The sequence below is a fragment of the Chelmon rostratus genome, chromosome 8 (assembly GCF_017976325.1).
Source record: "Chelmon rostratus isolate fCheRos1 chromosome 8, fCheRos1.pri, whole genome shotgun sequence".
Taxonomy (NCBI): domain Eukaryota; kingdom Metazoa; phylum Chordata; class Actinopteri; order Chaetodontiformes; family Chaetodontidae; genus Chelmon; species Chelmon rostratus.
In genome coordinates, this window is record NC_055665.1 from 23,986,576 (window position 1) to 24,004,637 (window position 18,062).

Consider the following 18,062-nt stretch of genomic DNA (forward strand, 5'->3'; position numbering starts at 1 on the left):
CAGTTTAGAGCATTATTCTTTAAAGAGTTCAGAGCTGTACATACTTTGTTCATTATTGCAGCCATGATGCAAATATTTGAATTTTACAGTTCCTTCAGCTGTGGCAAAGGTTTGAAGAACATACAGGTTTTTCTGATGTACACCCTTCTTCCTGTCTCTGCAGGCTGGCGCAGCCCCTGGCGCTCCTGGGGCACCAGGAGCAGCTCCACCAAGTGCAGCCATGGTGCCACCAATGAGTGCACAGCCTGGCTTTGGCATGGTGAGATAGATTCATTCACTGTGAATTCTTGTATTTTTGCCTTGAGCCTTCATCAGCTTTTCATTCTGCAGCTGCATGTACTGTATGTAGATTACAAATATGGTCGACATCCAGGTCATCTCAGGGCTGCATAGCTTTCAGAAATTCAAACCTGCTGTGTTGCCCGTGTCTTACCAGCCTCCTGCAGGAGGGCCTGGAGCTCCCATGATGCAACCTATGATGGGGCAGCCTATGATGGGGCAGCCCATGATGAGACCTCCCTTCACTGGGCTGGCTGGAGCTGCACCCGGAGCTGCTGCACCCGGCGCACCGGTAACAAACGACACATAGGAAAGCCCTCAGTGACTATAAAGGCCATTTGTCTCCACATATAATAAATCAGTTATACTTTTATAAATAATATGTAATTCATATCAGAAAGATACTTGTTATCCAAAAAAAATAAATAAATAAATACAGCAACATGTTTATGTAGATATGTTTGTCTGCCACTTCATGTCTGGTGAACATATGAAATTTTGTTTCTCCTATTTTCTCAGCTTTCTCCAGGACCTGCAAGCCAGAGCCCCAAGAAGCCCAAGGACCCTTTGGCAGAGCTTGACCTCAAGGACTTCTTATAACGCCCCAGGTGGGAGCTCAGAACACTACATATAGTACCTATAGTTCACTTTGTGGTGGTTGATACATCACTATCAGTATATTTGGTGGATAGAATAGATAGACAAAGTGATTTGATATATTAATGCTCCCCGGAAGGGAATTGGTATTGGTATTCGTAACCTCTGCTAACACCTGTCACTCCATCATGCCTCCTGTGCTACCAACTACAGCACCTTTTCCACTTTCAGCAGATGTGAAATGTATCCCATCAGTGCGCCTCGTTCAAATAACATCAAACAGGGAATAAGATTGAGCTTCCTGCTTCTGAATGTCCTTTTTCTCGGTTGGGTTCAGCTGTCCCAACTCGCTTGCTTTTGTCAATGCCACAAAAATCAAGTTCAGTGATTTTTCCATTTAAGTGGAACATTTGAAGTGAATAGTATCAGAATTTTAATGGATCATTAACTTCTCATCACTGCTATTTAAGGGGACAGTTTAAGTCTGCATGAAATGCCTGAACCTCTTTTTTACCAAAGTAACCAAATTCGAACAAAATCAACCTTCTGTGTAAACACAGCATCAGTATTCGGCTTTTAACAGGAATCTTGTGACTCTTATGTTGAAATGTTCTGTACTTCCTGTCTTCCAGCTGCTTTCTCCTCTGGGGCAGGGCCGTCTCACCTTCTGCCTGGTGTCTGTTAACATCTCAGGATGCCAGCAATGTTCAGCTACTCAACCTTATAAGAGCCTCTTTTCTCCGCCCCGCCCATCAACACCCCACCCTTCTCCTGTGTGATGTCGTAGCACAAACTGTGAAAGTGAACCATAGCGGATTATATATATATGAGAAAAAAAAATACAAGCGTGTGCTTATGTAGATGTAATAATCTTTTGTCTAAACAAAATCACTCAAAACCCTGACAAAAAAAGTCCACAAAAGTAAGTGAGAGAACGTGAAGGCGTATGTGTTAAGATTTATTTCTAGTGTTGACTTGAATGATGGATGTGCTTTGGTGTCCTAAACTCCACCCACTCATCCCATATGTGTCCCCGCCCCCTTATGAAGGGGGAGGAGCTCTTCTTTGTCCCTCTCCTATTGGCTGGGAGTGGTAAACGAAGCCCCGGTAGATTTTCAGAGAAACATGTAGTGTGTTGTTTACAGAAAGGTCCTCTTTGATGTACATAAATTTCTCTGGTGAGGATTACGTCTCTGTTCTGTATGTCTGTTGAAGAGAAATATAAATGTGAATCTGACTTGAACTTGTAAGAAGTCGTGAGTATCCTTCTATTTCCCGTCATCTTTTGAAAGTATTTGGAAACAAATATGAAAACCGCTATATGATTAATACACTGTATATTAAGAAACAACTTCTATGGGCTTCTGAATCATTACAGACCAGGAAGTGATCCTCTTTGGGGTTTTTTTAACTTGTGGATCAGTTTTCTATGTTTCTTTTGTTGTCTTTTTGTCTAATTTTATTTATATGTCCTGTTTCTTTGAGAAAAATCCTCCAGACTGCTGTGGATATTTGCTGGCATTGCTATTAAAGAACATATCTTACAACTTACTTAGAGAGAAAACGCTTTCGTTATTCATCACAGAGGTAAACTTGAACTATCCCTCAATATAACTGTATAAGTGTCTACATGCGGTCTTTACGCTGCAGATATGTCTGTTGCCTGTGCTTTCATTATAACTATGACCATGTCAGTATGGTTATTTTTGTATTCAGAGTGAGTTATTTCATTGCCACACCAAACTTCATCAAATCAACAAAAATTAAGTCACATCGATGACGTTTGAAATGGAGATCCATATTTGAGCGAATAGCATAAAACCAAGATGATGCTCCAGCAGGAAGGACGTTGGTGGTTTCCCTCACTTTTCTCTGTGGCAAGAAAAGTCAGAATCAGGAACAGATTAAAGGTACCCTGTCATTTCTAAACAAAGTTCTGTTTACATTCACTCTTTTTTCTCGCCACATAAACTTTGTGTAACCTTGAGGCCTAACAAATGTGCTAAATGCATTCGCTTTGCCATGAAACACTGGAAAAGCTGATTTATTCTGATAACTTTGGAATCTACATTGTTTACACACCAAACAGTGGCCCACTCATCTGAACAATGCTTCACAGCACTACAGGCAGTCAAAAAACAGGGTACCTTTAAGTTCCATGTTACTAACCTGTTGTTGATAATGTTAGAATTAGAGCAGTGACGGTCACCTGAAAGTGTTGAGACAAACACTGACGTCTGACAAATATTTCACGTTTGATTGTTGCCTGAACATATTCTTTGTTTAAGTTTTTCATTTGATTATTGCTGACCTTTGACACCTTCTCGCTGAACAGTACATATTGTAAGTGGCCTCATGGGAGTGATGTGTACCCTGTGGAAATCCACAAGGGGCCACTGACCGTACAGACACGATCTTGCTCCCCAAAAGCATCTTAACATAAAGCTCCTCTGATCCCGCAGACTTACAATGGAATCAGTATGTTGATATGCATTTGGGCAGCTGTATGTACCAGAGGTTCAAGTCCTGTGCTGTAAACCAGACTAATGTAAAGCTTTCTCTGTGTGTTGTCATTTCAGTGGACTGAATAAGCAATTGGTTGTGAGAATCTGATGTGATTCTGTGAAAATAACGGGAGATTATTAACATTTTTCATGACTGAATTATTAAAATTGTATTTTTGTTTAGTTGTAAATGTATTTTATTTTTCGATGACCCTCCCCAGTGCATGTAAGCCCTTTGAGGTGCAATAAATTCAATGACGGATTGAACTGCCCATTAAGGGTTTTCTTTTCTTCCACATCATGAAGATTAAACGACAGTATGAAGGAGAATTTCATGAATTTCATCCCTGCTTACCACTGTTCACCAAGGCCAGATTACCAGTTGGGAAAGAGGATAAATGTCCTGGGCCCCAGATCCTCAGGGGCACTGAAAGCACTTGGTGGATTGTGTGCCATTTGGGTTTTGGTCATTTCATTAATTGCAAACTTATTAGAGAATTTGCACCACTAAAGTATAACAGAGTAGACTGTCAAAATAGTTTTAACACATTTTATTCATATATAGTTTAATTCACTGGCACATACTCCTAAATCCAGTTGTGTTAAATCAAATAACCCTAAACTAATGGAACCTGCTGCCAGGTGGTATTAACATTCAACCATACTTAATGTGCTGGTCGGTTTCTGGTCTCTGGGTATATAATAAAACTGCCTGATGTGCCGACTGTACTGATACAATTTTGTGACCAGTTAGAGGTGGTGCAATAAACTTTAAAGGCAGTACAGTCATATTATTGAGTTTATATGGGGGACTTTCTAGCAAACAGCTGCTTATTTACACATCTAGCTGGCACAGAGCGACAGAGTTTCTGTCCAACTGACGAACATAAGTACAATATTCTCTCTCTTATCTTTCAGTTTACACATACAAAGCACTTTTTTCAATCTATATATATAAAAACATGTATTAGTGCAGCTTTAATTGGAAAATGGAGGCAACAGGGCACATGTACAATGCACTGCTGAAGGTCAAAAGGGGCCCAACAACAAACTTTTGCCCTGGGCCCCCTCGCAAAATACTCCGGTCATGTTGCTCAGTGGTTTGACTTGTGGTGAGGCATTGGTTGCTGTTGAGTTATTAAATTAGTTAAATAAATTGTTCAGTTAACTGTTATTGTTAGTGTCTCATAACAGCTACTATCCGCAAAGCAGTGTATAATAGTGGAAATTATTTTTTGTATTTGGGATCATCATCACAAACACACACACACAAGTAGTAATCTTGGTTTAATGGTTGGTAGTCTTCAATCTGCATCATTAATTTCAGGTATTTGGTATTCAACAGGATATTTGTATGAATTTTTGGAACATAAACAACATGAAAAATAAAAAATATCACATCCCAGATTTAAATTTGTTATTATATAACAATATTGCCTTTGTAATCTTATTTAACCCTTTGAATTAGGGAAATCTCAACAGCTCAAGTGAATGGTTAAATGGTTCAGTCCCATCTTAACACAACCCAAATATGTAGCCTCACATTAAATACATAGTTACAGTACTAGGCTATCAAAATATGCTCTGAGAACGGCCCCTTCCCACCCCACCGCCAAAAAAAATAAAATAAAAAAAGTTTACAATTCCATAAATTAGCACCACGTCTTCTGGAAAAGCACCGATATAATTATGTGCACAACAATGAAACCACATTTCACTGTGTTGCAAGAACAGAGAAAAGATGGTGAGACTCACAAAGCAGAAAAACCTTCTATTCAGGATCCATAAGGACCCTTTCTCTATTTAGACAGAAAAATAGTCTTTTTTTAAAAAGGTAGTTGTAAAAAAAACAAAGTTCTAGATATACACAATGCAAAACACCAGCATGTTCAATTAAAAAGTTTAGAAAAACAGTTATCTCAATATCTCTATATAGTTCATTTGTAAAACAAAAGTTAGATTAATTTCTCCTGGGTCTTTTGTCAAAGCCAATGAAGCTCCTCTTTACAGTGATGGAGAACACTTGAACTCCTCTCCATACAAAGCCTAATTGGAATATAACATGAATGTACCGGGTCTTTGATCCCAAACATCTGGAATATACACGCCCTCCAACTCTGTATCCAAAAAGGTCAAATCTTTGAAAAAAGAAAAAGTCAAACAGAAAGCAAAACATCTGAATGATCCAAAATAACATACAATACAAGGTTTTTTTTCTCAGTTGTTTTTTTAGCAAATAAATTAGAAAAGATGATGAGCCACAGTTCTCTTGATGCGCTGACGAGCTCCTGTTGTTGTCAGCACTGAGTCTGTATGGCTGTTTGTAGGTTGTGTGTGTGTGTGTGTGTGTGTGTGTAGATCAGTGTAGCAGGAGTCAGTGGGAGGCACAGGAGGTAACAGGGAGGCAGGGAGAGGAGAGGCAGTCATAGGGCCTCTGCTTGGTGTTGACACGTGGGGGGGTGAGAGTAGGTAGGGTGTCCCTTGAATAGAGGTGGGTCTGAGGGATGGAAGAGGGGTGGAGGTTTATGGGGGATCCTGTGTTGTCTTAGGCTACCTGGCACTCACTTGAGTCCCCGTGGACCCAGTAGCAGATCTGGGCATATTTGAGAGGTGTTATCCTCACTGCCACGTTGTAATCCTGCTGCGTCCCGTCCCCATTTACATCCACCCACTGGTGACCGGAGAAAACCCCAATGATCTTCCTCTTCCACTTCTTCTTGCCCGGCTCTTTGAGGCGGATGTAGACCCCAGAGCCGCTGGAGCCGGGTTTGGCATCGCAGTACTGGTACAACAAATCATTGGACTCCTCGGAGACGGAACAGAACCGGTACACCAGGTTGCCAGGCCGGTCGTCATCAAAGCCGGAAAAGTGGATCCTCCCAGCAGGGAGCTTCTTGAGTGAAGGGATAACACCCAGATCCATGTGTTTGACTTTTGGGTCTTTCTTCAACTCCAGAACAGCGTAGTCATAATCCGCAGCCAGTCTGTCAGACACACCTTTGAACCAGCCCTTAGGCACCTGGGTCTGCTTGACCCTGGTCCACCTAAAAGAAGGTTTGCCTGATTCCACACTTCGCCGACTCCGGTTCTTCCTGCCTTTCCCTCTTCCTTTACGGTCCTCTTTCCCACCGTTCTCTTGCTTTTCCTGCACTTCCTCTTTGTCTTTGTCTCCCTTTCTCCTTCTTCCCTTCCCTCGACCTCCTCTCCCTTTACCTCCTTTCCCTCGTCTGGACTTCTCCTTCAGAATACCAACACGCAGCTTCTGCACCCCCTCGAGATAATCCTTCCCATCATGGATGCAGTGGGCAGCGGTCAGCACATGTTTAGGTGACACAAGAACCCCAGAGCATCCTGTGGAGATCTTCACAGAGGTGGAGAAGGGATATTTGGTGGAGAACTGCTTATCAGAGATGGTGAAGCGGGTATCTGTGCCATACACCTCTCGTTTGTGGCGGGAGCCAGACGAGACGTTTCTGGACCAGGCAGTGACCTCATTGAGGCCCTGCACAGAAACCGAGGTATACGTGCGTGTACCATTCTCATAAACCGTCTCGTAGGACAGGAACTGCTCCAGGTCCTCCAGAGAGGTGGCAGGGAGGCGACGCTGACACTCAATCCCACAGGTCCCACTCAGCTCCGACTGAGGACGGGCTGAGAAGTTTGGGCTGCTGAGAGGCACAGTACGTCTTTTTCTTACCAGAGGTACCTTCCACTGTGGCCAGGTATACTCATCATCCGCTGCATTCTCCACAGCAGCAACAGCCACCACCACAGCTAGCACCGTCACTGGGAGCAGGACACACAGGGGTATTGGGCCCATTGTTAAGTTGGGCCTGGCTCTGAAATATAAAGAGTAAAGAGGAAGAATTAGTGGAACTTTGTAACAGATGTGTAAAGATGAAGGGTTTATAGTTACTGAATGTCTAACTTTGGTCCAGAATGATATATCTCGACAACTTTTGGAAGGATTGCCATAAAGTTTTGTACATTCACCTTCCCCAGGTGATGAATCCTACTAACTTTGATGATCCCCTGACTTTCCCTTTACCTTCCACACAAGGTTTGCACTTTTTTAATGAGACATCTAGACAGCTATCGGATTGACAGCCATAACGTTTGATACAGATATCCACGGTGCCTGGAGGATGAATGAATCTTAATTATTAAGGTGAACCCCTGACTTTTCATCAAGCACCACTGGCAGGTCAAAGTGTTCACCTATTCAGTGAAAGATCTCCATGTATACTAGATGAATTGGCAAAAATGTTTGGTATGGACATTCAAAGTTTCCAGAAGGTGAAGCCTAATAACTCTGGCGAACCCCTGGCATTTCCCCCAGCACCACCATGAGGTTGGCATATGTGGTTTTGAGTAAAAGGTCTTGATAACTACTGAATGGGCTGACATTTCTTCAGCCTCAGCTGTTCTTTGTGTTGAGTGCTAGTAATAATTAGCATGCTAACATGCTAAACTAAGACATAGATGGTAAACAATATACAGTCTAAACGTCAGCATGCCAGCATTGTCATTGCAAGCATGTTAGCACATGCAACCTACAACCTCACAGAGCTGCGAGCATGGCTGCAGACTAGTTTAAGCAGTCTCAGACAGATCAGCATGTGATTGCCCCCACCTTTTATAATGCCTAAATATTATAATACTGCATCTGCCAGTCTCCACTTTAGTCTAATTAAAAAGTAAGTAAAGTTCAGCCTGTTGCTTGTTTAAACAGTATCCTGTTGCTTTAAAAGACCAAGTTATTAGCTCGGCAACCACCTATCTGCAACCGATTGTAATTCCAAAATAGTGGTGATTTGGTTTGTGTTTTTACACTGATTATTCTGTGATACTTCCTTAAGTACTATAATCACCTCTGCTTAGCGTGTCAGAGGACAAACAGCTCTGTACTGTAGACAGATGACCTTGTTCGAAATGTTTAATCAGCTTTAGACATGTCCTACATGTGTAAAACTCAGACTTCCCTGAACTGAGAAGGTCTTACATGCAATGTTGATACCTCCAGGTCTAGAAAAAATAAACACAGAACCATTTATAGCCACATGGAGGCAGTATAGCCCAGAATATTGTGACACCAAAAATTCGAGCAGACCAACAGCAGGCAGCTCAGCTGTCTGTGGCACAACACACACAAGCCAATAAAGTTGTGTTTTTTTAAGAGCACAATTCCCCCAAATGCTCAAGTTTGCAGAAAAAGGTTATATATGTGAAGAAATAGCACTCTGTATAAAATTTTCTTCAGATCTTAAAACTTTTCTCTAGACTTGTTACATTAGCTGTGTGGTTGACAGGAGATTTATGTCCTCTGAGTCTCGCTGGAGGCTGCGGGCAGCAAGAAGGAGAGGATGAACCCTGGTCCTCTGAATGGGCTGAGACAGTGGCTTGGAGGTTTGCCACAATGGTTAACCTTCTCCTCAGTAATGACCATATCTGGTTTCTTAAGCTGCACTCCAGTCCATGTGCATGCATACAAATGACATAAAATGTAGAGAATATGCGAGCTGCAGACAGCCTGCTGGTTCATGTTTCTACTGTATGAGTGTGACGTTGCCAATAATCCTGATAACCCTATAAAGAAAATTACAATTTGGGCACACTTTAATAGATTTAGCAGACCATCACTGAACTACAGAGTAGGGAGCTTTATTCCGTCAGCATGGCTGTGGCAATGAAGTCACACAGGCCATTCCAAACACAAAGAGAGAAAATGACTTGGATGCCGTTCACTGAGCAGCGTTGCAGCAGGAGTGCAAATCCAACACTTAATTTCAAACAGAAGTCTAGAGTGACAAGCCACAGTGATTTCATTCATTCTGGCTGTTTGGGGGGTTTAAACGATGTGTTGCAGACAGGCTGACATCTGGGGTATCCAGCTGGATGACTAACCTTTAGGGGGGCAGCCTAGATTGGCCGGGGGGTCCATAGACACACATTCCCTTTCAATTAGATGTTAGTGTGGCGTGAAAATGAGACTCCCAGGAGACTCAGCTGAGAGTGAGACTGTGAGGCATCACCTGTGGACCATGTCAGTGCTTCATCATCCATTGCAGAGATATTGCCCAAATCCCCTTTATTTGCTGAAATTACAAATTCCATTAAGTGCATTGTCATCCAACAGAGTCCAACTGCAAAGGAGACTGTTTGGCTTAAGTTTACCACACAGTGTCCAATAAAACATACCCAGTGGCCAACATCTAACCAGCCCAGAAACAGACGGCAATAAAATACAAGCCCACGAGAGCTGTAAAACAGTCTCAATAAATGAGAATACAAAAATGACCCTTCGTTTCTGTTCAGCTTCACACTCCAACCGGCAGACTCAGACATGACACAAATCGAGAAGAAAACCTGCAATTATTCAGCATAGAGTGGAAACTGATATGCTGCCATGATGGCTCTTGGTCGTCGAAGGCGCTTATTTGAACTATTTTCCATTGGAGTCAGCTGAACAAGAAGCTGTTCCCTCTCCATCGCCTGGTGGAGGGAGGGAGGCACCCAGGAGACACAGTGACCAAAGGATGGCGCAATTGTTCATCTCCAACTCAGCAAGCGTGGGTCACCATCTTTTGTATAGTTCAACACCAAGTTCATTAAAAGGGCTGATTTCATTCATTTCCACCTATTTTCACATGTCTTCTGTCTCTGCCACAGACTTTCTTGTGTTGCTCAGAAAAACCAAACAGACAGTCTGTCAGGGGTTTACAATAAGAAAATGTTTCATTCTGATTACATTCAAGATGTCTAAAAGTCTAAGTCGTGTGTTTTCTTTTTTTCAAAATAAGCAATATCTCTATTTGCATTGCAATGCAAGAAATCTCCCATTAATTTGACATCTGTTACAGCACAGCTGCTGTATGTGCCTGTTGACTCTACAGCAGCCTCTGCAAACTGGCTGAAAACATATAAATGGTGCACTGATTGCATAACGTCACTAATAATAATCATAACAATGATATAATACTAACAACAACATCAATACTACTACTACTAATAATAATAATAACAATACTAATGATAATGCTTCAAAATGTAGATATAAATAAGGAATATGCGCATAATTTCGGCTACAAAATCCTATTGAATACCTCGGGAAAAAAGCAAAGTGCGCATCCACAAAGGAAAGAATGAATAATACAAAGCGAAAGAAGTGTATTTTGAACAATGAAAACATACAGGTGCTAAAGACACCAATAAAACGTTAAATAAAGTGCAAGTTTCCGCATGTTTTGTTGTAACTCCGCAAAATGACAATGGCTTCTCACCTGCTTGCATCCGATTGATGGATATGCTAAATCCGCAACGTATTGTTTGTTTCCCCGAGAAATATACAAATATGATCCCAGTAGAAAACAAACGCGCGTTACTGCATCTCAGACGGCGACGGCTGCCTTCTCCTCATCGCTCCTTCAAAGAGGCTGAGAGAAAGTCGCAGCCGGGACGCTCCGCTCAGGCTGCACTTGATGCTGAGGAGGGAGGGAGGAAAGGAGGAAGGGAGGGAGGGAGGGGGAAGGAAAAAAAAATCTCAAAAGGACTTTTTTTTTTCACTTGTGACAAAAGCTGTTCACATATGGGTGGGACCAGACCGAGCGCTCTAACTAAAGGGTGAATTGGGTGAAGTCGGTGGGCTGTTCAGCGGGGAGGTGGGCTGGTAGCCGGTGCAGCAGGCTGCAGCCCGGCCAGGCAGCAGGACTACAGCCTCAGTCAATGGCACTTTGAGTGGACTGTGAAGGAATTAGTTCCACTGCTCTGCACAATGGTTTCTTAGGCGTTTCCACTCCGAGCCATGCGAGCCTCAACATCTGCAGCACTTCTACAAGCTGTGTAAACACTGGGGATGTAGCTGTGCCTCAACATTCAGCCTGAACGCGACCTTTGGCAGTGACCGTACATAAAAAAAATCATTCTTTTAAATGTTTTACCATTTTGTTCACATGGGGATTATGATGCTTCACATTCACACAATGTTTTGCCGTGCCTTTTACCCACGTGCACATCAGTCTGATACTGTAAATGTGGACAATAATAGGAAAAGAGGAAAAACATGGTTCTTCTATACTGTACAAGTTTCTGTGAATTTTAATTTCTAACCACTGACACATGCAGGATGGCATGATGGGGCAAAACTCTGACTACCATAACATCAATGTATCAGTAAGAAATGCCATATGAGGCCAGAGCCTGTTGCTCCATAGTGCTCATATATCTGCTGGTCGTATAGCTGCCCAGAGGACATAGATGTGTCATCATAATCAGCAGTAAGTTGTATCACAGAAACTGTGCTGCACATTATCTTCTTTTCTTCGGCGCCAAGAAGTGGATGGAGTGTGAGACCCACTCAAATCATTCATGTGTTTAGTCTTTGTGCATTATGCAAGGTTTGGAGCCACAGGATGAAACGGGGGCCTCTGGCTGATGGAGAAGAATGCCATGGTGACGAGCTGAAGTCTCAATGAGCCAAGAAAAGAAAAGACACGGAAAATATGTGTGTAATGAGGGAGAGAAGGGGCGGAGGCATGTGATTATACACATCTGGTTCAAGAAGGAACGAGGAGCGCAGGATGACGTTTAGACTCGACTTACAGCGGGCTTCCCACCGCTGAGCTGATCCCAATGAAATAGTGATAAAGATACACCTGTTTCAGAAAATGTCTGTGTGTGAGAGAGAGAGAGGGAGAGAGAGAAAGAGAGAGAGAGAGAGAGAGGGAGAGAGAGAGAGAGAGAGAGAGAGAGAGAGAGAGAGAAGACTTGGGTGGCCTGCACACCTGACCAGCACGGTAAAGATCCTGATGGATGCGTATCCATGTGGGTGGCGATGACACACGTGTCACATTGCACATACAACTACAAAGCTCAGTGTTTTCTGGGCAGTATGGGTTAGAGGAAGATGCACATTTTCCCCTCCTCCTCCTCCTGCTCTCTTGGAGTGGTCCTGATTGCTCCTTCAGCCTCAGCATGGTAGTGAAACATACCTACTTTTTGGGAGATTGACTCCATCGGTCAATGCAAACATACCGTGGGGGCTGTAAACACACAGGGGGGCCCTGGTGGCTTTCTGGCTCGAATGCACAACCCTAAGACTTTTGCATAGTCATACTCATGCTCAGCATTTTAAGTTATGCACCAGGCCACACAGACTGTGGAAAAACATCGCGTTTGTGACATCGACCATAGCTTTCTGAAGTTGGGTTTACCGCTGACTGCCATCTTTGTCAAATTACTGAAGCCACAATATCTAAATTATTTAGGCAATGAGCCGGGAAGAGCAGAGGTGGATGGACACACTGCAACCACGATAGTTGAGTATGATAGCCTGAAAACATGTTGAAGTGAGTAAACAAGCCCCCTCTGAGAACTATTGTGAACAAATAACTGAGTTTGGAGCAGTTTGTTGTGAGTGGGTGCCTGTTGTATTGGTACTACATGCGTATGCACGCAAGTGATATGATATGATTTTCCTGTCAGTGATCTACAGGTGGCTGTAAAGTGCCAAGAAACGCTGCAGTACGCCAGCGAAGGCAGTGAAGAAGAAGACTGCTAGCTAGTTACTGTGAATTTAAACAAGCAAGACTGAAAACCCTTTAAAAAATGCAAGTGTTTTGTGAGATTGGCAGACATTGTGTGTCTATTCTTGTATGCTGTGTTAACTCACACTACTTGAAGATGCAGACAGTATGGTATCTGTGTGTTCTGCAGCAATGCTCAGTTTTACATTAATTAAGGGAAAAACCTGAATCCAAAACAGTTTGGCAAATCTTGGAGTCTTTAGGCCCAGGTGCATTTTGTTGGTCAAATTCAATCAAAAGGTGTTGTATTATTATCGCATCCTTGGCAGCTTGCTCTCTTCCTCTCAGCATCCCAACGCCATAACAAACCGTGACTGATATCACAACCCGCACAGATGCAGACAGAAACACAGTAAACGTTCCTGTTTTCTGTTAAGTTCAGGGTCAAAGGTCACAGCAGGAGAGTGAAACAGCAGAGAGAGGGAGTCGTCTATGCTCCCGGCCCTGCGGCTTCCAAATAGAAAAGCAGTGAATGATATTTCTGGTCGGGGGCTCTGAGGACTGGATAGAGGGTCTTTTGTGCCGGGCGTCACACCCTCACGGGAAGTGCTCCCTTTGCGCTCTGCTGTGGTAGGTGGGTGCTTATTGGTGGGAGCTACGTCTCAGGAATTTCATTAGTTGTGTTTGGGTGTGCTGGATGAGACCTTGCCCACCTTCACAGCAGCAGCAAAGCAGCAAACGGGTGTGGCTCTGAAAGGAGTACGCCGTGTTTTGGGGAGAAGAGCCTCTGGGTTTCATCCCGACTCCCAGTGTCTCACAATGCTACTGCTGAGCTCTTATTCTGGACTCAGCCGTGTGATTTATTATCTATAAAAGACCATGATTTGTATTCCAACAAGAGAAGAGAGAGCATTTTGAAGTGATGTCAGAAGACCTCATTGGCCTTTTTGCTGTATATAGCAGCATACATTAAAGGCTGCCTACAGACCACACTAATAAACCAACTCAGAGGGCTGCAGTGACCCACAGTTCACATCCACAGGCTTTATTTTGACAACTGAATGGTCTCTTAGCTCTGCACCACGCAAAACAGACCACCATTGATGTGATAGGACTCTCTAACTCACTACCCCTCACTCTCACATACACAAACATTAATACAGTATATATAGTAAATACATATATAAACAGCAATGAGAAAGTTAGTTAAAGGTCTCGCTTAGAGCCACATACAGTTTATAACCTTTTTTTATAGTAAATATTTGGGTAATGGTTAGCATGCCAGCTATCAGGGAGGAGACTGTACCCGATGAAAGGCTGACTGAAGTCACACGAGCTCCTTTGAATCTCATGTGCAAATGGACAGGCAACAACCGTCCTGCTGCAAAGACTCATGGAGGCACTTTTCAGGAAAAAAACAACTTTGCTTTTCATAGTATTGATGCACAACAAATCGAAACTACGTGGGATCGTTCCCTCAGGGTTGGAGTTCAGTCACTGCCCCAAGTGAAAGACTTCAAGTATCTCAGAGTCTTGTTTATGTTTGTGAGTGAGGGTGAGATCGAGCAGGAGAGTGACAGGCTGGTGGGTGTGGCATCACTGTCATGGTGAAGAGGGAGCAGAGCCTGAGGGTGTACTGGTCAAGTGGCAGGGCTCACTGTTAGGAATCGGCCAGAGAGGCCCAGACATCTGGGATGAACTCATAGTAGTTGGGGGAATCTGAATCCTTGTTGCTCCTCTGTGGAGGTGTTCCAGGCAGAGACCATGGTGCAGACCCAGAACACCACGGAGGGATCGCATATCCCATCTGGCTTGGTAACCTCCACTCCAAAAGCTGGATCTTTTAGCAGGATGTCTCCCAACCCTCCTCTTGGAGAATTAGGCAGCCCAATTCCAGATGACCTCGGGGTGCATAAACCCAAAGACGTACTCCTGGATAGTTTTCCAGTTCAACTCCTCTACCAAAACAGAGCCTGGCTTGAGCGCTCTGTGAAAGGCGATGCTGCAGACTGTTTGTCCTTGTAGACAATTCCGGGCTCATGCCTCATTAGATTTAACTTTAACTGTGAAAGGGAGAAAAATTTCTTTCTCCCCTTCAAGAAATGTTTTCACTGAACACCAAAGAAGCATGTCACACCCTGGCAAAGCTCATTTAATTCAACCTGACCAAGAAATGCAAGACAGAGTGGAAAGACAGTTTGCTCCATTCATCTGGGAAACGCTGGCTTTGGCTTCATTTGACCCAGCCTGAGCTACTGAAGTGTAGAAGTGGGCCACAATCACATTAGTCGTATCATTTTTTGTTAAAGCTGTTTTCCTGAATTGTCTTTCAGCTTTCAGGTGATCAAACATTGGGTGTGTTTGTTAATATCCAGTAACAGATATGTGAAAGAGTGGAATAAATGTCCCCTGAGCTGCACCCTGTCGTAGTCTTGCTTGTTTGATTTGCAGTACTGTCCATGGTGCTGATGCAAATACCACGATGTCGCTGTTTTAGTGACTTCGTTTTGCTTTAATAACTGAGCTAGCCCTATCTATGTCTCTATTGAATTGTAAGGTGTGAGGCTAAATGAATTAAGCATACTTTGCCATTCTTATAAATAATAGGCTGCACTACCAGGTCACAATGAATTCATCATGAACATTATTGTGGCAATAAAAAGCCAGTATTTAATTTTAAATTTAATGTCAATTCATCCAGAAGTTATAGAGATATTTTACTCTTGACCAAAGTGGTTGGCTCACCAACACTCACTTTCTTGGTGAATAACATTACTATTTCGCTTTGCTGTATTCCAAATAGCTCATGATTTATCAGCACACAGTGGAAGAATTGTTTTTCCACACACTGAAAGCTTGTCCTCAGCTTTTTCAGCCATTGTACTGAAGTTACTTACTACTCTTTTTTTAGATTTTGTTTTACAGTGGCAGCTGAATGATGTTAATTGGCACCGAACTTCTGTTGCTTTAGTTGTAGCACTGCAAAGGTAAGAGATTACATGTTTTACTGTGTTTTAATTTCTAAGTAGTACTGCCTGGATTCAGGTTTAGTCAGCAACAGCTGCATGGGTTTGACGTTCATGACTCAACCCCAAACAAATGTAGGTTACTACACATATTTCCCTTTGAAATTGATGCATGTTGATGTTTAAGCCCTGGAGTTATTTTCTTATGAGGTTAAAATTGGTAACCGGAGCCACAGCTGAAGAATATTCCGTAAGGTTGTCCAAGTGCAATCTGCAAACGTGCTGGGAAGCCAACACCAGACTGATATTCTCATCCTAAGATCCACAAAGCTAACATGGCTGCAAATTGCTATGTCTGAACAGTAGTTTTCTAAAGCTGTAAATCAAACATGCAGCAACAACAAAACCAACTGCACTTAGTGAAAATCTTTGCACTAAATTGCGTGGAAATATTTAACGGATTCTCTAAATTTTCCTCTTTGAGACATGCTAAAAGAAAAGCAAACAAGCGTGAAAGTTAAACCACCTTGGCAGGTAAAGTGCAGCACTTTGATGTGCAGGTTAGCATGCTAGACTGAACCTGCCCTTTAAAACAGATCAGCATGCATTCCTTTATCATCATCTATGACTCTCTCTCTCTCTGTGTGGCCTTATGTTTACACAGACTGCCCATAATCCCTTCCTGCAATATAAACTTAAAAATATCTTTCCACACCACTTGCCTGCATGCACCATAAACATCCACCATATATGTTGTTAATCCCCTCTTCACTGACAAAAAAACCAACAACTACTCTACAAGTAATAAACATAGTGGATAGATAGATAGATAGATAGATAGATAGATAGATAGATAGATAGATAGATAGATAGATAGATAGATAGATAGATAGACTTTATTTATCCCAAGCTGGGAAATTGCAGTGAGCGCCTGTAGCTTTTTTTTATACCCGGGATTGTACTTGGACACTCGAGGTGTTCAGCCTGATTGGAGGATTGGTGCTCCAGTGCATTAATGGTTAGTTCAGAAGCCCAAGAAGTGTAAGAGGGAAACAGCATTTATGAGTTGGGCCTCCTTTGAAAAAGGAATTAAAACCAGGAACTCTTTTGCTGACACATACAGAGATTGTAGAGAGCTTTGAATTCACTTCTGGTTAGTGAACAGGTATTTAGAAATGTCTTCTCTGCTCATCCATCGCACTAGTGTCAAAACATTTAGCACAGCCGATAAATCTGCGCTTGAAAAAGAGGAAGCAAACCAAACATCACAAAGCCTATCTCTTATCAAGGTAATAATGTGTGCACACCAGACAGGGCGATGTTTGAAACAAAAGTTTGCACAAGCTGTTGGCTGACATGAAATCAGTTCCTCCACTTTGCAATAACTTTAACAGTGTTCAACAAACATATATTTAGCAGATTATACAGTAGATGCACCATCAGTGAGGCTCATTTGGCAACACAGAGGAAAGTGGAACCAACAATTCAGGCCTGCTATTGAGCTGAGGGGTAACAGATCTGCAGTGTGTCCGCACTGAGATGAAACTGTTTAGACACGCTGAGACAAACACGGTGAAATGTGACATTTATCCCTGACAGAGCTTTTGTTTATAGTGAGGATTTGGACAGAGGAGGTGTTTTCATTTCACAATGTGTTGCCAGGACTTGAGACATGTGAGAGGAGGGAAGTTACAGGGAGAAAAGGTATTTGTTCAGTTCAGATGCTGCAGATATTAGTCAGAAAACCACAGCACATGTTCAAATGCAAATACAGGAAGTGCTGCTGAGGCCTTCCTTAAAAAAAAAAAAAAAAAGAATAAATGAATCACATGAAGTCTTGTAAGATCATTCCATATGCAATAATTCTCACATTATACGCACATGTTGTTTTTAGATATTTAACATGTGATAAATTCGTGTATGAGGGTGTTGAAATTCTGCATTGTAAATTTGGGACATTTCACATGCACACGCAACCATAAAAATGCAAACAAAGCTCACAGGTTCGGAGTGATTTAATACAATAAGAACGAAGCGAGGAAAGCAGAAAAGCCCCTGTGTGTGTCTGCATGTTGAAAGACAGAGAGACTCACATATTCTGCAGGGTCAGAGAGGTTACACAAACACACTGTTTGACTAGGTTAACACACTAATCTCTGTCCTCTTTCCTGGAGAAGAAAGGGGGTTTTGTTGAA

At 42.6% G+C, this 18,062-nt stretch overlaps 2 protein-coding genes across 2 annotated transcripts in view; one reads left to right on the top strand and one right to left on the bottom strand.

The window, feature by feature from the left end:
• snap91a (synaptosome associated protein 91a) overlaps positions 1–3,588 on the top strand; it is a 47,889-nt gene extending 44,301 nt beyond the window's left edge. Inside the window, exons 26-29 of the mRNA XM_041941757.1 lie at positions 164–259; positions 437–556; positions 799–887; positions 1,509–3,588. Coding sequence (XP_041797691.1) covers positions 164–259; positions 437–556; positions 799–879 — 297 coding nt within the window. The 3' untranslated portion in view covers positions 880–887; positions 1,509–3,588. The remainder of the gene's footprint in view (positions 1–163; positions 260–436; positions 557–798; positions 888–1,508) is intronic.
• Positions 3,589–4,654: 1,066 nt separating this feature from the next.
• prss35 (serine protease 35) lies at positions 4,655–10,808 on the bottom strand. The gene is made up of 2 exons (XM_041942861.1): positions 10,661–10,808; positions 4,655–7,219 (listed from the first exon to the last, which is right to left on the bottom strand). Exon 2 carries the CDS (start codon positions 7,198–7,200, stop codon positions 5,926–5,928), a length of 1,275 nt encoding a protein of 424 aa, XP_041798795.1. The 5' UTR covers positions 7,201–7,219; positions 10,661–10,808; the 3' UTR covers positions 4,655–5,925.
• Between the last annotated feature and the right edge of the window lie 7,254 nt (positions 10,809–18,062).